General features: G+C 40.8%; 1 protein-coding gene across 13 annotated transcripts in view; it reads right to left on the bottom strand.

Annotated features, from left to right (window-relative positions):
• Positions 1 to 18,169, bottom strand: part of CD44 (CD44 molecule (Indian blood group)) — a 97,776-nt gene that overhangs the window by 8,114 nt on the left and 71,493 nt on the right. For 11 of the 13 annotated variants that reach the window (XM_049889396.1, XM_049889397.1, XM_049889398.1 and 8 more), the window contains 6 exons: positions 16,638 to 16,739; positions 14,952 to 15,041; positions 13,554 to 13,745; positions 10,080 to 10,139; positions 6,302 to 6,373; positions 2,653 to 2,731 (listed from right to left, as the gene is read on the bottom strand). In XM_049889396.1, coding sequence (XP_049745353.1) covers positions 2,653 to 2,731; positions 6,302 to 6,373; positions 10,080 to 10,139; positions 13,554 to 13,745; positions 14,952 to 15,041; positions 16,638 to 16,739 — 595 coding nt within the window. The remainder of the gene's footprint in view (positions 1 to 2,652; positions 2,732 to 6,301; positions 6,374 to 10,079; positions 10,140 to 13,553; positions 13,746 to 14,951; positions 15,042 to 16,637; positions 16,740 to 18,169) is intronic. The other 2 variants (XM_049889408.1, XM_049889409.1) reach the window with 2 other exon arrangements.

Raw genomic sequence — 18,169 nt, 5'->3', positions numbered from 1 at the left:
TCATATAATAGTGCCTGTCATAGAGTATGGTCTCAAAAAATGTTAGCTGACTCAAATTCAATAGGCCAGCACTGCCACTGAACCTCAAGATTGTTTTGGGGGCAAGATGGCGTCCTTTTCATTTTTATCTTCTCTGTGCAGTGGTTAAGATTTTGGCTGTTAATCAAAATGTCAGCAGTATGAATCCACCAGCCACTCTTTGGAAGTCCTATAGGGGCAGTTCTACTATGTCCTATAGATTCGCTATGAGTCGGAATGGACTTGACAGCAATGGACCTTCCTCCTCGCCAATGCTGACGGTCCTAAGGTGCCACTCAAAAGATGTTTACTGAATAAATGAGCACCTCTTCCAGGCCCGTATTTTCAACCAAACTTCATTTGTTGAAAATAGGATTCTGCATCTTTCTTAAACGTGACTCTCAAAGTCTCCAGCTTTTTAAGAGGATTAGAAATGGGCTGGAGGCTTTAGAAAAAAAGTGAATTTAGAGGCCTGTGCAGTCCTTAACCACCCTTTAGCTGCACAGCAAATCTGTTTTCAATTAGCAAATCAGGACATAGTAATTTCCGGCGTCCAAGCAGCTACTTTCCTCATGAAACACTCGCTGTGTAGGATCCTCCATGTCCCGGTTTGCCTGTTGCTAGGGCAACTGCTGGTCTTTGTGGGTGTGTGTGGGGGGGCTGCAATGAGGCCCCTTCTCTGCTGCTGACATGATGGGCAGAGACATGAGAGCTAACTGGCCACCCTGTATGGATTACAGCTGCTCTCAGGGACAGCTGAGTTGCTTCTCTGAGGATCCCCCCTCCCCTAATATTGACAGGATCGGGGGGGCCAACGTTTCTATGGTGACAAAGGTTATGGAGCTGTATATGTGAGCAAAAGCGGTGCATGCTAGGGTCTGGAACAAAAGGGCTGGTTTCAAACAATGGGAAATTCATATTTAATTGAGCAAAATTAATCCAAGGGAAAACAAGGAGGCTGTGGGAAGTAAAAAGACTCTTTGTGAGGGCTCCTCAAGTCACACTATTTAAATTCAACAACAACAACAAAAAATCTTCCATTTAGTCATAGGCCTTCTAGGAGGTCTCTCAGTTTTTTTTTTTTTTTTCCACCCTAGTTTTTGTTCCTTATACAATCAGCTGGAAAAATTGGTGGTTCGAATCCACCCAGAGGTGCCTCCAAAGAAAGCCTGGTGAACTTCTTCCAAAACGCCACGGCCATTGAAAAACCTACGGAGCACAGTTGTACGCCGCATACATGGGTCAGCAATGGGACGTGACAACAACTGGTCAGTTATAAAGATCAGCTGACGACTAACTTTTTTTTAAATTATGATTTCAAAGGTACAGATAAGAACACAGCTATGTGTCATTAATATAGCACTTGTCTTAATTTGTACCAGTGTAAAATAGCATTATTTGATTTCTTCAGATAACTAGAGACGCTATACAGGCTTCCACAGCATTGGCATTAGCTATTCATTGTTTTTCCAAAAGCCAGCAGGAAACGTTGTAAAAATCTCGAATTGCCAGATCTTCACACAAACTGAGGGGCATTCTCTGACCTGTGTGGCTTTTACCTTAAAAAAAGCAACCTCAAGGGACATTTACAAAAGGTTTGATCTTCCTGTATATGCACTCTGAGAAAAATACTGCATCTCTAAAGCATCTTGGGTAGAAAATCTAGGCTTAAATGTTTGGAGTACTCCAGTTAATGTTCATTTCTTCTGTTACTAGAATTACTGTTTCTCTTTGCTTCACTCTAGGTAGAATTATTTCTGGGGCCTTGTCATGGCTCAACCAGGTATGGGTATCATGTACATAACTTCCAAACTATTGGCCTTGGTTGAGGTAGGGATAAAGGAGAATCTCTGAGGATGTGATAACATCCCACATGTCAGTTCTAGAAAGATGAGTGTCTGTTTTTTATTCAGACTTTCCTAAGGGAAAAAATCTAAATCCGCCACCAGTGCTCATAATTGTTTTCTAGATCTCACTGCTAGGGAGCTCTTCCTAAACCATAACCTGAATCTTTTCAACTATGGCTTCCAGAAAATAGTGTCATTACAGAAAAGAAAAAGAAAAAAAGCAACAGACAAAAGCAAAAATGTAATGCCCTCTTTACATAAGAGTTCCAGAAGATTCCATGGATTTCAGGCTATAGAGACTATGCACCCCTGAATCATTATATAATATTTGTGTGTGTTGTGAATGCACTTGATAAATATTTACTTAACGAATCAATAAATGAGGATATTCTTCTGTACACCCTTCTGGAGAGTTATCTCATAACTTTCATCAGGTAGAGGCTCCATGGGGTTTACCAGTAACCTTGAAAAAATTAACTACAACAGAAGATTTCATCAGTGTTTAAAAGCCGTGGTGTAAATAATCTAGGTGTCTCCTTTCTCTAAAGAACATACCAGAGCAGAGCTTTTCGAACTGTACTGTGCACATGAATCCCTGAGATCTTGTTAAAAATGCAGACTCTGATGCAGTCGTCCAGGTTAGAGCCTGAGAGTCTGTATTTCTAACAAGTCCTGGGTTGCCAAAGCTGCTGGTTCCAGAGACCACATTCTGAGCCTTGGAGCAGCAAGGACACAGAGACTAAGTTTAAATGTTCCAAGTCAAAAGTCACGAGGATCACTTCCTTACCTTCTCCGACTGTTGACAGCGATGCAAACTCCGAGAATCAAAGCCAAGGCCAAAAGGGATGCCAGGATGATCAGCCATTCTGGGTTGAGTGAACCAAAAGACATATATGAACTTTGGGAATATACTTTGCAGAAAAAAAAAGTACTTTATAAATTTAGTTGGTCCAAACAAGAATGATAGTCAATACTACAGATGGGCCTGGCCAAAATGCCTAGCCAACAGGCAGATAATACAGAAAAAACAATTTTGCTACAGATGTTTGTCTAATGGACCTCTTGTTTAGAAGGCTGATCCTCAGTCAGGATTTTCAAGTCCTCCAGGAGAAACTTGTTTCCAAAAAACTGTAGAATGAGCTATTGAAACTCATGGATACATTCTGTGCAGTATTATTAAAATAGACTAAAGGAAATTTATACTTCCCTTGAAAAGAACATTCCTTTCCTATATGACAGCATCAACCTTACATTTTACTAAGAAACAAAAATAGAGGCCAATTCTAGTGTACGGGGGGAAACCAAAAACCCACTGCCATCCAGTCAATTCCAACTCATAGCAACCCTATAGAGGACGCTCTTATGGAGTACTGAAGGATTGTGAACCTGAACATGCTCGTTGGGGAGTCATTTGGCAACATTTGCCAAAAAACTGTAAAATGTTCATATTTTTGATTCAGCAGTTGCATTTCCAGGTATTTGTAGGAGCTTGGAATTACCTATTTGGATGCTCATCACTGAGCTATTCGTAACAGGAAATATCCAATGGTAAGAACCCATAAAACCCGCTGCCATTGAGTCAATTCTGACTCATAGCGACCCTACAGGACAGAGTAGAACTGCCCCACAGGGTTTCCAAGGAGGGCCTGGTGGACTCGAACTGCCAACCTTTTGGTTAACAGTTGTAGCTCTTAACCACTGCACCAGCAGGGTTTCTGGTTAAATAAATTAGGATACGTCCACTGTACTGTGTACCACGATACAGCGGAAGAATATTTAATGACATGGAAATCTGTTCCCAGTGAGTAGGGAATGTTCGCTTACTAGAGAACCTGTATGGCATAAATACATTTTAAAATATAAGTTACATTGAAAAAATGACAGGCATTAAAACAATAATGAGATACTACTACACACATTTACCCAAAACCAGTGCTGACAAATGCTGCCAGAGCAACAGAAACTCTGATTCATTGCTGGTAGGAATGCGAAATGGTATAGCCTTTTGGAAGACAGCCTGGCAGTTTCTTACAAAGCTAAACACAGTCTTACCATACAATCAGCAGTCATACTCCTAGGTATTTACCCAAATGATCTAGAAACTTAACCTAACCATGAATGTTTATAGCAGCTCAATTCATAATTGCCAAAACTCGGAAGCAACCGGGATGTACTTCAATAAGTGAATGGATAAACAAATTGTGGTCCATCCATACAATGGGATATTATTCATGATAAAAAGAAATGAGCTATCAAGCCATGAAGAGACGTGGCGAAACCTTAAATGCATATTGCCATGTGAAAGAAATCAGTTTGAAAAGGCTACATATTGTATGATTCTAACTATATGACATTTTGGAAAAGGCAAAACTATGGAAAGAGTAAAAAGACGATTCGTTGCCAGGGGCTTGAGGCGTGGTAGGGAGGGATGAATAGGTGAAGCACAGGGCATTTTTAGGGCAGTGAAACTATTCTGTATGATACTGCAATGGTGGATACTTGACATTATGCATTTGTCAAAACCCATAGAATTGTACAACACAAAGAGCGAATCCTAATGAATATCATGGACTTGGATTAATAATAACACATCAATACTGGTTCCTCAATTGTAACAAATGTACCACACTAATGCAAGGTGCTAATAATAGGGAAAACTGTGTGGGTGGGGGAGAGCGGGGCATATGGGAACTCTGTATTTTCTGCTCAGTTTTTCTGTAAACCTAAAATTGCTCTAAAAAATAAAGTCTATTAATAAAAAAAAAGACAAGTCATACATCAAATTGGTAACCATGGTACTTCTGGATGGTGAGATAATAAGTAATTCATCTTTTTATTTAGCTGCATTTTCTAAAAATTCTTCAGTAACTCTATATCACTTATGAACTAATAAAATGTTATATACATGTTTTAAAATTAGATCGTAAAAGGACTTGCCAAATTGAATATATTCAGTTGAAAAGTGAATTGTACATCTGTGTAATGAACCAATGCTTGAGGAAAGAAGGAAGATGAAAAGTCATTCATTCTTGCCTGACAGACTGGAGAAACCCTGAGAGCGTATGGCCTCCAGACACCCTTTTAGCTCAGTAATGAAGTCACTCCCTGAGGTTCGCCCTTCAACCAAAGATTGGACAGGCCCATAAAACAAAACGAGACTAAAGGGCACACCAGCCCAGGGGCAGGGACTAGAAGGTAGGAGGGAACAGGAAAGCTGGTAATAGGGAACCCAAGGTTGAGAAGAGAGAGTGTTGACATGTCGTGGGGCTGTTAACCGATGTCATAAAACAATATGTGTACTGTTTAATGAGAAACTAGTTTGTTCTGTAAACCTTCATCTAAAGTACAATTAAAAAAAAATGTCATACATCTCTATTCCTCTTTTGGAGTCTTGGTTTTCCTCCAGTTTCCTGGTTAGCACTGCCTCTGCCTCACCTGTACCTGGTTAGGTGAGTCTGGGGAGGACAGTAGAGAGAGAGGAGTGGGGAACCCAACTAGAGGGTGTCATTTCTATTCCTTCCCCTGGTCAGCCATGGAGATGCCCCACACTCAGTCTCACTGGAGTTAAGAAGAGTCCTGCTCCTAGTTATAGCAAACTGCTTCCCTCCTCTCCCTGGAAACCCACTTCCTTCATCCATATTCTCTGCCTTCAGGTGTGCTCAGGCAAGTCAAGGCCATGGGGTGAAGCACATTTTATATTGTTCCTTTTCCTCAAGGGAGGATCAGGTTTGAGACCTCTAAAAACTCAGAAAGGAATTAAAAGGATAATTTACAACTCTAGGAAAACCCTTCCTTTTTTTTTTGTAATCACCCTTCACAAATGCTTAATCTTGAGCCCAAGCCAAACAAAGAATTTGCATCAAACGCCTTAAATGTTGATGCTCAGGAGAGTCAGGTGTTCTCAATTCCCTCACTGTATATGTAACACTTTCTGGAAGGTCTCTTCTGCGTGGATCAGGAAAAACTGTCACTTGAGGAAAAGTAGTTGGGGTACCAAAAAGATATTTTTGCTCCACTCACACAAATGGCCCTTGTATCTCTTCACTTTCTGCAGTGTGGAAGTTATACCCTTCGCCCTCAACCCCAGAAATAAACAGGAATCTGGACTGGGATGGGAAGGACCTGGGCATGACATGAAATCTTCTGGGTGGTCACTCATTTGGGAAGGATGCTTTAGTAACTAACATGGCAGTTCTGTGGGACAGGTCTAACATGAGTTCAATAGGTGGGACCCAGGAAGGCCAAAGAAAGAAGAGTTCTCCATCCTTTCCTATCAAAAGGCTATTGGGCTTTCATTCATCCTTTTACTAGTAAGGAAGAGAAGGTTCAAAGGTTGGCATTTAAGAGAATATGCTTTTGAGTTGGTCTCTTCCTTCTTTCTGGGACATTCAGAGGGGTTTGCTTTAAGCTTCTTATTCTGCTTCAAAGAAACTCACCTGGAATTTGGGCTTTCCTTATAGGACTGGCTGTCGTGTTGGCCCCATCTCTTTGACTCCCATTTGAATGTCCTAAGGAGAAAAACAACATCACTCGTCCAGAGTTTGGAATGCATAGCCATAAGCTCCTTACAGAGCAGCACACAGGTCAACCTGCATGTTCTATAGGCTGCAAAGCCACTTATGGATTCAAGCTACAGACATTTATAAAAATGTTACCAAAACCAAGAAACCAAACCAGCTGCTGTTGAGTCCATTCTGATTCATGGTGGCCCCATGTGTTGTAGAGTAAAACTGCTCCATAGGGTTTTATTGGTTGTAATCTTTACAGAGCAGATCTCCAGGACTTTCTTTTACAGCATTGCTGGGTGGATTCGAACTGCCAACCTTTCGGTCAGTAGTTGAACACAAACTGTGCCAGCAAGGGACCTATAAAATGCTATACAAAAGACATTTCCCCCCAAAAGTTTAGTTTGATTAAGGCTGAAGTTTGGAACTGTTACTGTTATTATTTATCAAGGAACAGGATAATTTCCAGTGGTGGTGTTGTGCAGTATTTAAGATCTTGGAATATAGAGGTGCAAAGACCTGGATTTGAGTCCTACCTCTGCCTCTTGCTAGCAGTATATGTGTGCTGGACCAAGTTACTCTTCCAAGTCTCACTTATGTAATGGGGATAATAATAAAATCTACTCCATAATTTTGCAGAGGTTTAAAGAAATACACAGTATTCATAGTTGTGTGCGTAGTTGTTATTTTCTATTTTTTCTTGAGGGTCTTGCTACTCAAAGTGTGGTCCTTGGACCATCAGCATAGACATCACTTGGGAGCATGCTAAGAATACAGAACCTCAGGCCTTACTACAGACCTATGGAAACAGAATCTTCATTTTAACAAGATCCCTATGGGATTCACATGCTTCAGAAAGACCAAAGCAAATCTAAAAACACATCTGATGTTTTTAGAGAAGCAAACATAAACATTTAAAAAACAAGAGTTTGCAGGGAAGGAGTGGTCCTTTTTGTCTACGATAAATCACCCTATTAGAGTCCCTGATATTAGTGAAACGTATCTTGTTTTTAGAAGAATGAACATCTTTTAGTGTTGAAAAACAAAATAACGAAACAAACAAAAACCTCAAACTAGGAGGTAGCATCACAAGACAGAGAGCCCACCAGTCAGAACTGGAAGTTCATCAAAACGAAGGCAACATCAGACTTTAAAAAGAAACTTCTAAGACAACTCGTGAAGCTTCAGTTTTTATGCTCCATCCCTCCAAAAACAAAATTTTAAAATTTCTCATTAAAATGAACTTTTTTCCCTACTAAATAGGAACCCACTGCAGAATCCTAAAGGCCTAAAAAAGATCAATTCTGACTCATAATGACCCTGTAGGACAGAATAGAACTGCCCTGTAGGGTTTCCAATGAGTGGCTGGTGGATTTGAATTGTTGACCTTTTGGTTAGCAGTTGAGCTCTTAACCACTTCACCAGGGAAGCTTGTTTGCCTAATAAACGGATTAAGATGGCCAGGCCTTCAATGAAACGTTTTCCTCAGAGAGTCAAACTTCAGACTCTGCGCAGAAGATACTAAAGCCTTGATGACAATGGTTATTTTGGGTAGGATGGCTCCTGTTCATGCAATTTGAGGTTTCTGTTAAACTCCAAATGGAGCAAAACAAATTCCTACCAGACGTCTGGCCTTTTCAACGCACCCCATCCCATTTTCGCAGTCTTTTACTTTCTAAACATCAGAAGGAGTCCAAGGCACTTTCCAGAGTCCTTGATGGCTGGCAGGTTTTCACCTGCATAAGTCATGGCGTTATGGCCATCTCAACAGATCTTTGGCCTTAAAAACCACCTAGGAGGCACAGTCATTTTTGCTGGTCTTTCTCTGACTCACATCAGCCTTTGATATTCGAAAGGGAGGCCATTGATGGATCATAATCTCTTTATTTTGATTTTCAAAAAAAGTGATCCCAGCAAGGAAAGATCTGGGTGTGTTGTACAACAAGATGAAACCTCCCCTTTCAACAATAGACACGTGCACCGGAGTCAAACAAAGGAGGCCAGCTCCCGCCCACCTGATTCTCACTTCAAGCAAAAGCCGAAGCGGATGGATGAGATACAGCAGGCCTCCCTTGTACCACTGAGGTCTGCAAATCCAGCCAGGGTAGGACTGGCTGGGAAAGCAGGTTCCACAAAGAGTGGCACTTGACTTTCCAGTTGAGAAGATGAGATCCAATCTGAGACGTGCACAGAGAGAATTCAACTGTGAGAAAAACAGCCTGGGACAGTGTTGTTCAAACCCTAATGTGAAGACAAACCCCTTGGGGTAGGGGAGGGGTAGTCTGGTTAAAATGGAGATCCTGATTCAGTGGGTCTGGGTCTGGGCAGAGAGTCTGCATTTCCAGCAAGCTCCTAGGTGATGCCCATGCTACTGGTCCAAGGACCACACTTGGAGTAACTGGGGTCTCCTGACTTTAGTGAGCATGACTTTTAATAATAATTCCCTTCCATTTCCAAAGGTGTCCCATGTTGGTGCAGACGGTTAAGCACTTGGCTACTAACTAAAAAGTTGGCAGTTTGCATCCACTCAGAGGTACGTTGGAAGAAAGACCTGTTGATCTACTTCTGAAAGGTCACAGCCATTGAAAATCCTATGGAGCACAGTTATACTCTGACATACATGGGGTCACTATGAGTTGGAATCTGGTAACCGGTACTGGTCCATTTTCAAATACCTTCACATTCCCATGTCTTTTTTTCCTCACAAGATCTCTAGGAGGTAACCTAGGCAGGCATTCAGGTTTCCTCTTACCAATCAAAATACTGAGGTTGAGAAAGGTTAAATGCCCTGTCCAAGGTCTCCGGCGAGCCCAAGACATCTGTCTCTTCCTTCAGAGCCATTTCTAATGAGCCCCTACTTCTCCAGGCTCTTACATAAAAGGTTATTACTAAAGCCATGTCATGTCAATTTCCATCTTAATATTTCCTTTAAGAGTGTAAATATTTAAAGCAGGAGGCACCCGTAGTCCCATATTAGGCATGTCGGGAGAGGACAACAATTCACATAGGCTTGCCTGAATTTGTGGGAGCCCATGGAGCTCTGGTGGTACAATGGTTAAGCATTTGGCTGCTAACCAAAAGGTCAGCAGTCGGATCCACTGGCTGCTCCTTGGAAGCCCTATGTGGCAGTTCTATTCTGTCCTATAGGGTTTCTATGAGTTGGAATTGACTCAATGGCAACTAGTTAGGGAGAACATAGTAAACCATTATCTCTGGCAGAGCGCTTCAGTAGCCCCAGCACTAGATGTCAGGAGTGATCCTTCATCATGTCAGACTTCTGCTGCCTGAAGTAATGTTTGAATCCGTTTAATAACGCATGCCTGGTGATAATTATGGTCATTGATAGAGTGCCTTTGGCAGATCATGCTTATGAGAGACAATGTAAGACCCCCTGTGCTTTAAACCTGCTGATCACCAAAAGTTTAGAGGTTCAGATCCACCCGAGGTACCTTGGAAGAAAGGCCTGGAGATCTACTTCCAAAAAACCAGCCATCAAAAACCCTATGGAGCACAGTTCTAATCCTATACACATTGGGTTGCCATGAGTTGAAGTCAACTTGACAGCAACTGGGACTGGCCCTGGTGATTCTGATGCATTCTTTAAAAGTTTGAGAACCACGGTTCTAGAGACACAAACTCATACTTCATTAATAGTCAGCAGGTTCAATGATTATTACGACAGTAAACATGTAAAATGGCTCAAACTCACCAGCAGACTCAGATCCGTGAGTAGTCTGGGACCTCCCATCGGTCTTGTTGTTTTGGTGTCCTGTAACGAACAATCAGGGAAGTTTAGTACCATATGTTTCCACTTAACACTGCCATCTGCATTGCCTCCTGTTGGAATTTTCATACCGCCCATCACAAAGTTGAGTCTTTAAAAGGTAACCAAAAAATGGCAAAGGAGCTTTGAATGGCTCCAGGATATTAATGACTACCCATTGCTAATAGACTGATGAGTGGGCTAAGTGCTCTAATCAAAATTAAGGAAACTGGGGCAGCACAGGCGATCAAGGGTGACCATAGGAAGTACAGTCTTGGTAGACATCCAAGAACTGTGGCTTTCAGGGGCCTAACTACAGAAAATACCTTCCAGGGCAACTAGTGTTAAATTGCTGAATGATCTCTCACAGCTGTCAGTGGAAATTGTGACAGCCAATAGAAACTGCTAATTGGCACGCCGCCTCAAGCCCTACCTGCCCTCTGTTAGGCCTCTGGTGGCAACGAACACCTTAACAAAAATATTACGATGTCTTTGCAGGTCACCGTGTCTTTGCAATAAGGGCCGTATGCTTTGTCTTATGAAAAGTGTGATCACCGGGAATGCAGCTTAGGGCATGAGACCTTTAAAAAAATTTCATTGAGACAGGTAATGAAAAGGTTTTGGGTCTGCAGCAAGGGATCTTGGCACTGAACAACGTAAAGACTCAAAGAGAAAAGCCAACTATATTTAGAGAAAAGGAATGAAAATAGGAATGGGGAGATGATAGATAACATGTGAACAATGTGTACCCGGGTATTAGGATAAATTTCAAATAATAATATTTTTCAAAAATTAAATTTGTATCTTCAACACCAGTAGTTAATATAACCCCATTCTCTCAGACATCCATTACCTAAGGGTTTTAGATTGAGATAAGCTCATGAATTGCTAAAACCTGAATCCATGGGTGAAACCTTGGGTTTAGTATATGGAAACTCCCTTCCTTCTCTCTCAACCCCTACCCTCACCCATGCACATTTTCCGAAACTATATTAAACCAAAAAAAAACACCACGCTTACTGCCGTCAAGTTGATTCTGACTCATAGTGACCCGAAAGGACACAGTAGAACTGCCCCATAAGGCTTCCAAGGAGCGCCTGGGGGATCTGAACTTTTGGTTAGCAGCCAGGGCTCTTAACCGCTCTGCCATTAGGGTTTCCAAAGCTATATTAGAGTCTTCAAAAAAAAAAAAAAAATCACAGAACAATGGTTTCATAAAATGGCTATCGTTATCCATATGAAAGTACCTATAAGGAATGTACGAAGTCCTGGTGGTGCAGTGGTTAAGTGCTCGGCTGCTAACCAAAAGGTCAACAGTTTGAATACACCAGCCACTCCTTAAAAACCCTGTGGGGCAGTTCTACTCTGTCCTAGAGGGTGGTTATGAGTTGGAATCGACTCGATGGCAGGTTTAGTTTTCGGTATAAAGAATGTACAGTAACCTGATCATCACTATTTCCTTGATTAGAGAGGATGGAGGTGAGTAACCTGTAATCTCTCACATAATTGCATTGAAGAGACAGATCTCTTTGTTCCTTGGCTAATAGTTAGAATAACTGAAAACAGCATTTGCTGGAATACCAACATCAATACCCAATTCCCAACATCACGACCACCACCACCATCACCATCACCAACTCCATCACCATCACCATCACTTATCACCATCACCACCACTGCCACCACAAGTCCAAATGTTTCAGTTCTTAGTGTTAAGCATAAAGACTGAGAGAAATGTACAGACAGAAACAAGCCTTATTTTATTTAATAATAACTAGCTTATGTATACCTTCTAGGATACTGGAACTATTAAAATTGTCATTTAAAATTTAACTTATTAGGTTGCACAACAGACCTTATTTTGCCAAGAGAAGCTAGGCAACATTCTAAAATTCATGTCTCCAGAAGAATACTAAAAAGGATACTTGGAATTTTTAATAACTGAGACAACCATGATGAATAAAAAACTAATAAGTGTAAGAGGCTTTGTGTTGCCAGTATTACCCGAATCAGTATTTTTTAAAACTGTTTTCCTCAGAGCCCTGGAGTGGGCAGCTCAGAGGCAGGATGCCAAGCATGGGACATTCTGTGTTTTCTGTCCCCCCATCAGCCACAGCATTATGACCGGCATCTGTCTTATATATTGGGTTCTTGTTAGAATTTTTTTTCTTTTTTTTCAGAAAATAGGGTTTCTGCTACAGAAAATATATATTTAAGGCCACTAATCTTTAATAGGAGACCCTGGTGGCATAATGGTTAAGAGCTCACAGATGCTAACCAAAAGGTTGGCAGTTCGAATCCACCAGGCACTCCTTGGAAACCCTGTGGGGCAGTTCTATCCCGACCTATAGGGTTGCTATGAGTCGAAGTGACTTGACGGCAATGGGCTTTTTTGTTTAGTCTTCAATATGTCTAAGTGATTGAATGGAAACCCTGTTGGTGCAGTGGTTAGGAGCTATGGCTGCTAACCAAAAGGTCAGCAGTTTGAATCCACCAGGTGCTCCTTGGAAACGCTATGGGACAGTTCTACTCTGTCTACAGGGTCGCTATGAGTCGGAATCAACTCAAAGGCAATGGGTAACGGGTTAGTGGTTGAGTGGTACGAAGCACCTGAAGAGCTAGCACTAGGAGGAGAGAATCGGTTTTTAGTTTCCCAGTCAGAGTGAGCATATTCCATTTCCCTCTTCTTCAATTTTAGTTTCTTAATGCCAATGGAGAAACAAAGAAAAGCAGAAGTAGAGAGGACTTATTGTTTGAGAAACAAAACGTCCTGTCCTCAGTCTACATGACAAACTCTTTGCCATAACAACAAGAAAAATTGTGCCCATTGATTAATAGCAGATCACATTAAAAAACTTTTAAATGTGCATAATAACTAGAATAGATTTACCCACCAGCCCTTCACCAAAAGTAAAATCCATCAATCACCAATAAAAGAAAATAATTTCAGCAAATGTTGTGTTATCTCTATTTTTTACAACAATAATACAAAAGATAATTTTAGAGGAAGAATATTAGAATATGGAAATTATTTACACACATTGGTAAAACTTTATTAAATAGGCAGCATGTATTAGTTGAATGAAATGAAATTGCCAATATTCAACTATTTTGACCTGCAAAAATACCCGTTTCATATGGTTCAACTTAATATACCACAAGATTGGGAACAAAACAAAGAATTTCCCTCACAAAAATCAAGTCACAAAAAGAAATGGAATTTATCCTGGCAAATGAAAGCATTATTTTATCTAAAATATCCCAGTCCAAGGTTACTTGTACTAGTGTTGATGATCAGTGGTGAAAGTCATTCCCGTATCAGTACTCACATCCTAGACAGTAAATGTTTCCTGTAATATGAAAGTATGTGTTCTTTGTTCCTCTAGAGAAAGCAAACCAGATAACAACTGTCCAAATTACCTGGAAATGAACCTGCTACATCGGGGTTGGAATCTCCAACAGTAACTCCAGGGGACCCAGTCTGAACAGGAGTCACTGGGGCGAGGGTCCTGTTTTCCTTTGTGTCTGGGAAATGAGGGGTGTAACCTTCCACTGATGTAGTTGAGTCTTCGAGGAGATTTTCACTGCTTCCACCGCTGTCATCATTTCTGTCTGCGTGGAGGTGGAATCGATGGTAAACCCACATTTATAAAGCCACTGCCTATCGTGTGTCTGTCTCCAGCACATGCAATTGCTGCAAAGGCCTTTCCTTTCCACATATTATCCATGAATGAGGAGCAAAAGACACCGAAGTTCATTACGTTGTTGAACATAATCAATTCTTTGTAACCGACACCACCTGGACAGCACTCAACAGAAGAGATTTTAGTGATGCTAATACCCAAGTGCTACGGTTGCTAACCAAAGAGTCAGCAGTTCGAATCCACCAGGTGCTCCTTGAAAACTCTATGGGGCAGTTCTACTCTGTCCTATAGGGTTGCTATGAGTTGGAATCAACTTGATGGCACTGGGTTTGGGTTTTTAATGCCCAGGAGAGACTTTTGTTGCAACTCCTGTCTGGGCTGTTAAGGTAAAGTTTGTGTCACTTCAACTGTGACCCTAAAGCCTGATCAGGTACTAGATAATCATGGCCTCTTTCTCAACTGGATCCACCTTTGATGAAGACATTGGGTTGGAGAGTAAAATTACGTTGCCTGCAATTGGAATGGCAAATGCAAGATTTCAAAGACCTTAGGCTACCAGTTTAGTTATTTTTTCTTTGTCGGAAGGGCACTACTTCTTTGTTACCAGCACCATGAATTTATGGGTCCTGAAGACAAATGAAAAATATTGTTAATTCAAGGAGTATAGGGAGCCCTGGTGGCGCAGTGGTTAAGAGCTCAGCTGCTAACCAAAATGTCAGCAGTTTGAATCTACCAGCTGCTCCTTGGAAACTTCTTGGGGCAATTCTACTCTGTCCTACAGAGTCGTTATGAGTTGAAATTGACTCGACCACAACGGGTTTAGTTTTGGTTTTTTAAGGAGTATAAACAGTGATATAATTCAGACTCTTAAACTAATCATAAATCATATATAAGCAATTCATTATATTTAAACCATTATATTTAAACACTAACTCTAGAGTTTAAGAAATCTGACCTTTAAGATATATAGTTTGCACTTAATGTACAATGACTACCAAGAGGTCTATGAAGTAGAAAAAGCAGAGGACCATCACCAGATGCACCTTCTAATCAAAAGTAACAGCATAACAGCAGTCAATCGATGCACCTCCACCAAAGACACTGCAGAAACACCCAAAATTTGTTGATTTTTTAAAATCGAGAGTTGCAACCAACTGGACTTCATAATTCTTACTGCTAGATGTTGGAGCAGGAGTTGTTGGGTGGTCTTTATCTTCTTCCAATTCTCCATGTTCTGTAGAGAGGCTCTGAGAATGACTTTGTTCTGTTTCAGTGAGGAATGAATCCAGCATTAATTTGGCGCCATGATACGATTTCTGCTATTTGCTAACAGGGAATATCTGCCTATAGAAGTGTCCAAGATGGGTAAGTGATCCAATTGTATTTCTCCCAGTCACTCAGGAAAACCAGAGAACATAGACACACAGGAAAAGAATGCTTGAATCAACAATCAAGAGCACCTGACTATGGGTCAAGAAGTGAGATTGTAATGAACATGAATGCCATGATAGCACGTAGTGCACCTATAACCACAAGAGAGGAAGGAGATCATCTAGAATAACCTGCTCAAGTAATTCAGATCCATTTTATACATGGGAACTCCTAACTTCCCTCTAAAGAGCATGAAATTGAAGTTTCCATTTTACTCTATTATTAGGTTTTTGATCTCATCTGTGGATGAGGTTCTCATCACTGCACCGAGGAAACGCTTGCCTGCGCAAACACAGGGACCTCAGGACGTATACCAATTTGAGGCTGAACCATTGCCATATCTGAAGTCACTTTGTTTTGAGTTCATTTCTTTTGTGTTCTTCCAAGAAAAGGTGCTGACCTTTGAGTTACAGGTGCAAGCACTCCATAAAGTGCACCCATGAGCCATGTCCACCACCAAATAAATTCTGCAACCAGGAGAGAAACATTCACCAAAGCCTAAACCCAGTATCAGAACAAAGTCAACAGTGATATTAAATGGAATAGCCCTCCAATGGCAGAGGCCATTCTTAGACTTATTTGGGTCTTCTTTGATACTTAACACTTTGCTGTTTACATTTTGTTGACAATCAACACATGCTTGCTGATTTTTTTTTTCATTTTTGCCTAAAACGGCTCCCGTGAAGGACTCTGCCCATTATGTGTAGCAAGTGGTGAAATGAGGCAGAGAGCCCCTTAATTCTGGATTCTTTTCATGTTCTGCCAAGAAATTATGAATGACTTTAGACTGATGTCTAGGATATCCTGGCACACAGAGTGGAAATTAAGGCTACTAGAAATTTAGCATTGATTCCTACCAGATATTTAGTGATAGACGTATTAGCAAATGTTTCTTTTTTATTCCAGGTTTCCTCCAGGGTCAAATGAAAACAAAATGCCTTGCTCCTTCCCTGTGGGCTGATCAGATTTCCTTACTCGTTATGAATAACTGGTCTCAAAATGTATTTTCACAACAACTAAAGTAATCCTACCCCTCTTTTGCCTTGATCAGGGGATAGATAAAAATCATAAGGAGATGGTCATTTAAAACATGAAGAAATCAACCACCACCCTAACAGTGGCTTTGGGTTTCACTGACATGATTACTTAGAGAAGGAAAATCAAGTTAAATGGAGTCTCACAACCTTTCCTTTTTTCTTAAACATAGAATCAGTGAATCTGGAAGACACCAACAATGAAGGTAAAATCAGGTTTAAAGAACCACCACCAAGAAAATATAGACAATAAAGACTGCTTTTACACTCTGAGCTGAACTGATCCACATAACACTCAGTGCACCATTCCACCACCAAGCTCTGGCATCTTGGCCAATCTAAAAGCAGAAGCAAGAATACAGGTCAGTAAAGGGGCTGGCTGTCATCATTCTTACGAGTTGTCATTGAAAGAGGTCTTGTCCTGTACAAGTCTTCCACCAAGCCTCTGTTTGGATCTGTAGTAGGCTGAAGCATTGTACTATGGCTGGAGTCCGCATCTGAAGGAATTAAATCAGTGTTATTGCTTGATTTCCTAAACAACTACCTGAGTTTTATAGCTGAATTATTTTATATTCAAGCCTGGGTAAGAGGAAAGAAAACACCTACTGTTTCATGTCTCCAGAATTATTGTTTTTTTGAAAGAGCATCACAAAAAGTAACTGCCTTTCATTGAAGGGATGAGTTGCATAAAATCTATGGTTTTTGTTTGTGTTTGCTCACTTTAAAGGGATGCCTTCATGACACTAACATGATCACATGAAGGGATTCCCCAGCCTTACAGAGAGACAGAAGTATGACCCACTTGTGACTTGCCCCATTCCATACACATTGCCTTCCATACAACCACATGTAATCTGATATATGAAGAAAACACAAAGTGCACTAGCTTATTAGACACCATTTTCTCACACCTCCTTTACCTGCCAGAGAAATTATTTACAGCCCTCTTCCCTCATTTAGTCCTTTTTCTCTTCACAAAGTGCACATGCAATAAAAACATAGAATTATCATCCAATGCTACCTAGGTGGTGACTACAGGAAGTGCACATGGGCAAGAAATAAAAAGCAATAAATGTCACTGAACCGTCCTAACACCTAAACACAACTATGAGGTGTCTTTGGAATTTTTAGCATGTACAATGTTGAATGGTGCAGAAATTTCACTGGAATATTCACAAATGCTGTTTTTAATAGTTATCATAGATCTATTCTGCTGAAATAGCAAGTCCTAAGTGAAGTAGAGGCCAAACAATCCATAAACACCATTAATATTGCTGACTCTCCAATTCAGTCAAAGCCTACTCACACTTCTGCCTCTGTGAAAATTTAATCAGCTCCAAACGACTCTAGAGGCAAGCACTGAATATTGGGCAGCCCCATCTGCTTTGCAGCTTTTACATGCAAAAAAAAAAGAGAATCTAAGTCTTTGCAGGCCAAAAACATGGCCTGTGACTCTACAATTCCAGATTTCAAAAAAGAGGAAGGGTCAGTGAACCCAAATAAAAATCCCAGCTGGATAGTCTTCCACAAAAATTCCTGCCCGTTGAAAGTATAATTCTTGTTCATCTTCCCTTCTACAAGTAGAATCCTATAAGAGGTGTCAAAACCATTTCATGGTCAAAGCCAATCATATTGTTCTTAACATGCTCATCAATTTAATGGAATCTCTCTCTCTTCACTGGTATGGAGACATAACATTGATCCTGAAGTTCTTTAACTGGCTTGGTTTCTTACCGGGATGTCATCACAGCCTCCAGCAGCTGTGTGCTTAACATACATGCTGAGTCTGCATGGGGCACTTTAGTCACTCAGCATAATGGCCCCAAGCCAGCCATTCAAACTTATCTTCTTTTATACAGTCAAAGAAAATCTGCCATATAAACCCACTCATTTCTGACAAATTCATTCCTTGGCTTTCCTTCCTTTA

Source organism: Elephas maximus, chromosome 7, assembly GCF_024166365.1.
Source record: "Elephas maximus indicus isolate mEleMax1 chromosome 7, mEleMax1 primary haplotype, whole genome shotgun sequence".
In the NCBI taxonomy this organism is placed as follows: Eukaryota; Metazoa; Chordata; class Mammalia; order Proboscidea; family Elephantidae; genus Elephas; species Elephas maximus.
The sequence above is the reverse complement of the archived record's forward strand: the minus strand, read 5'-3'. Positions and strand labels throughout refer to the sequence as shown.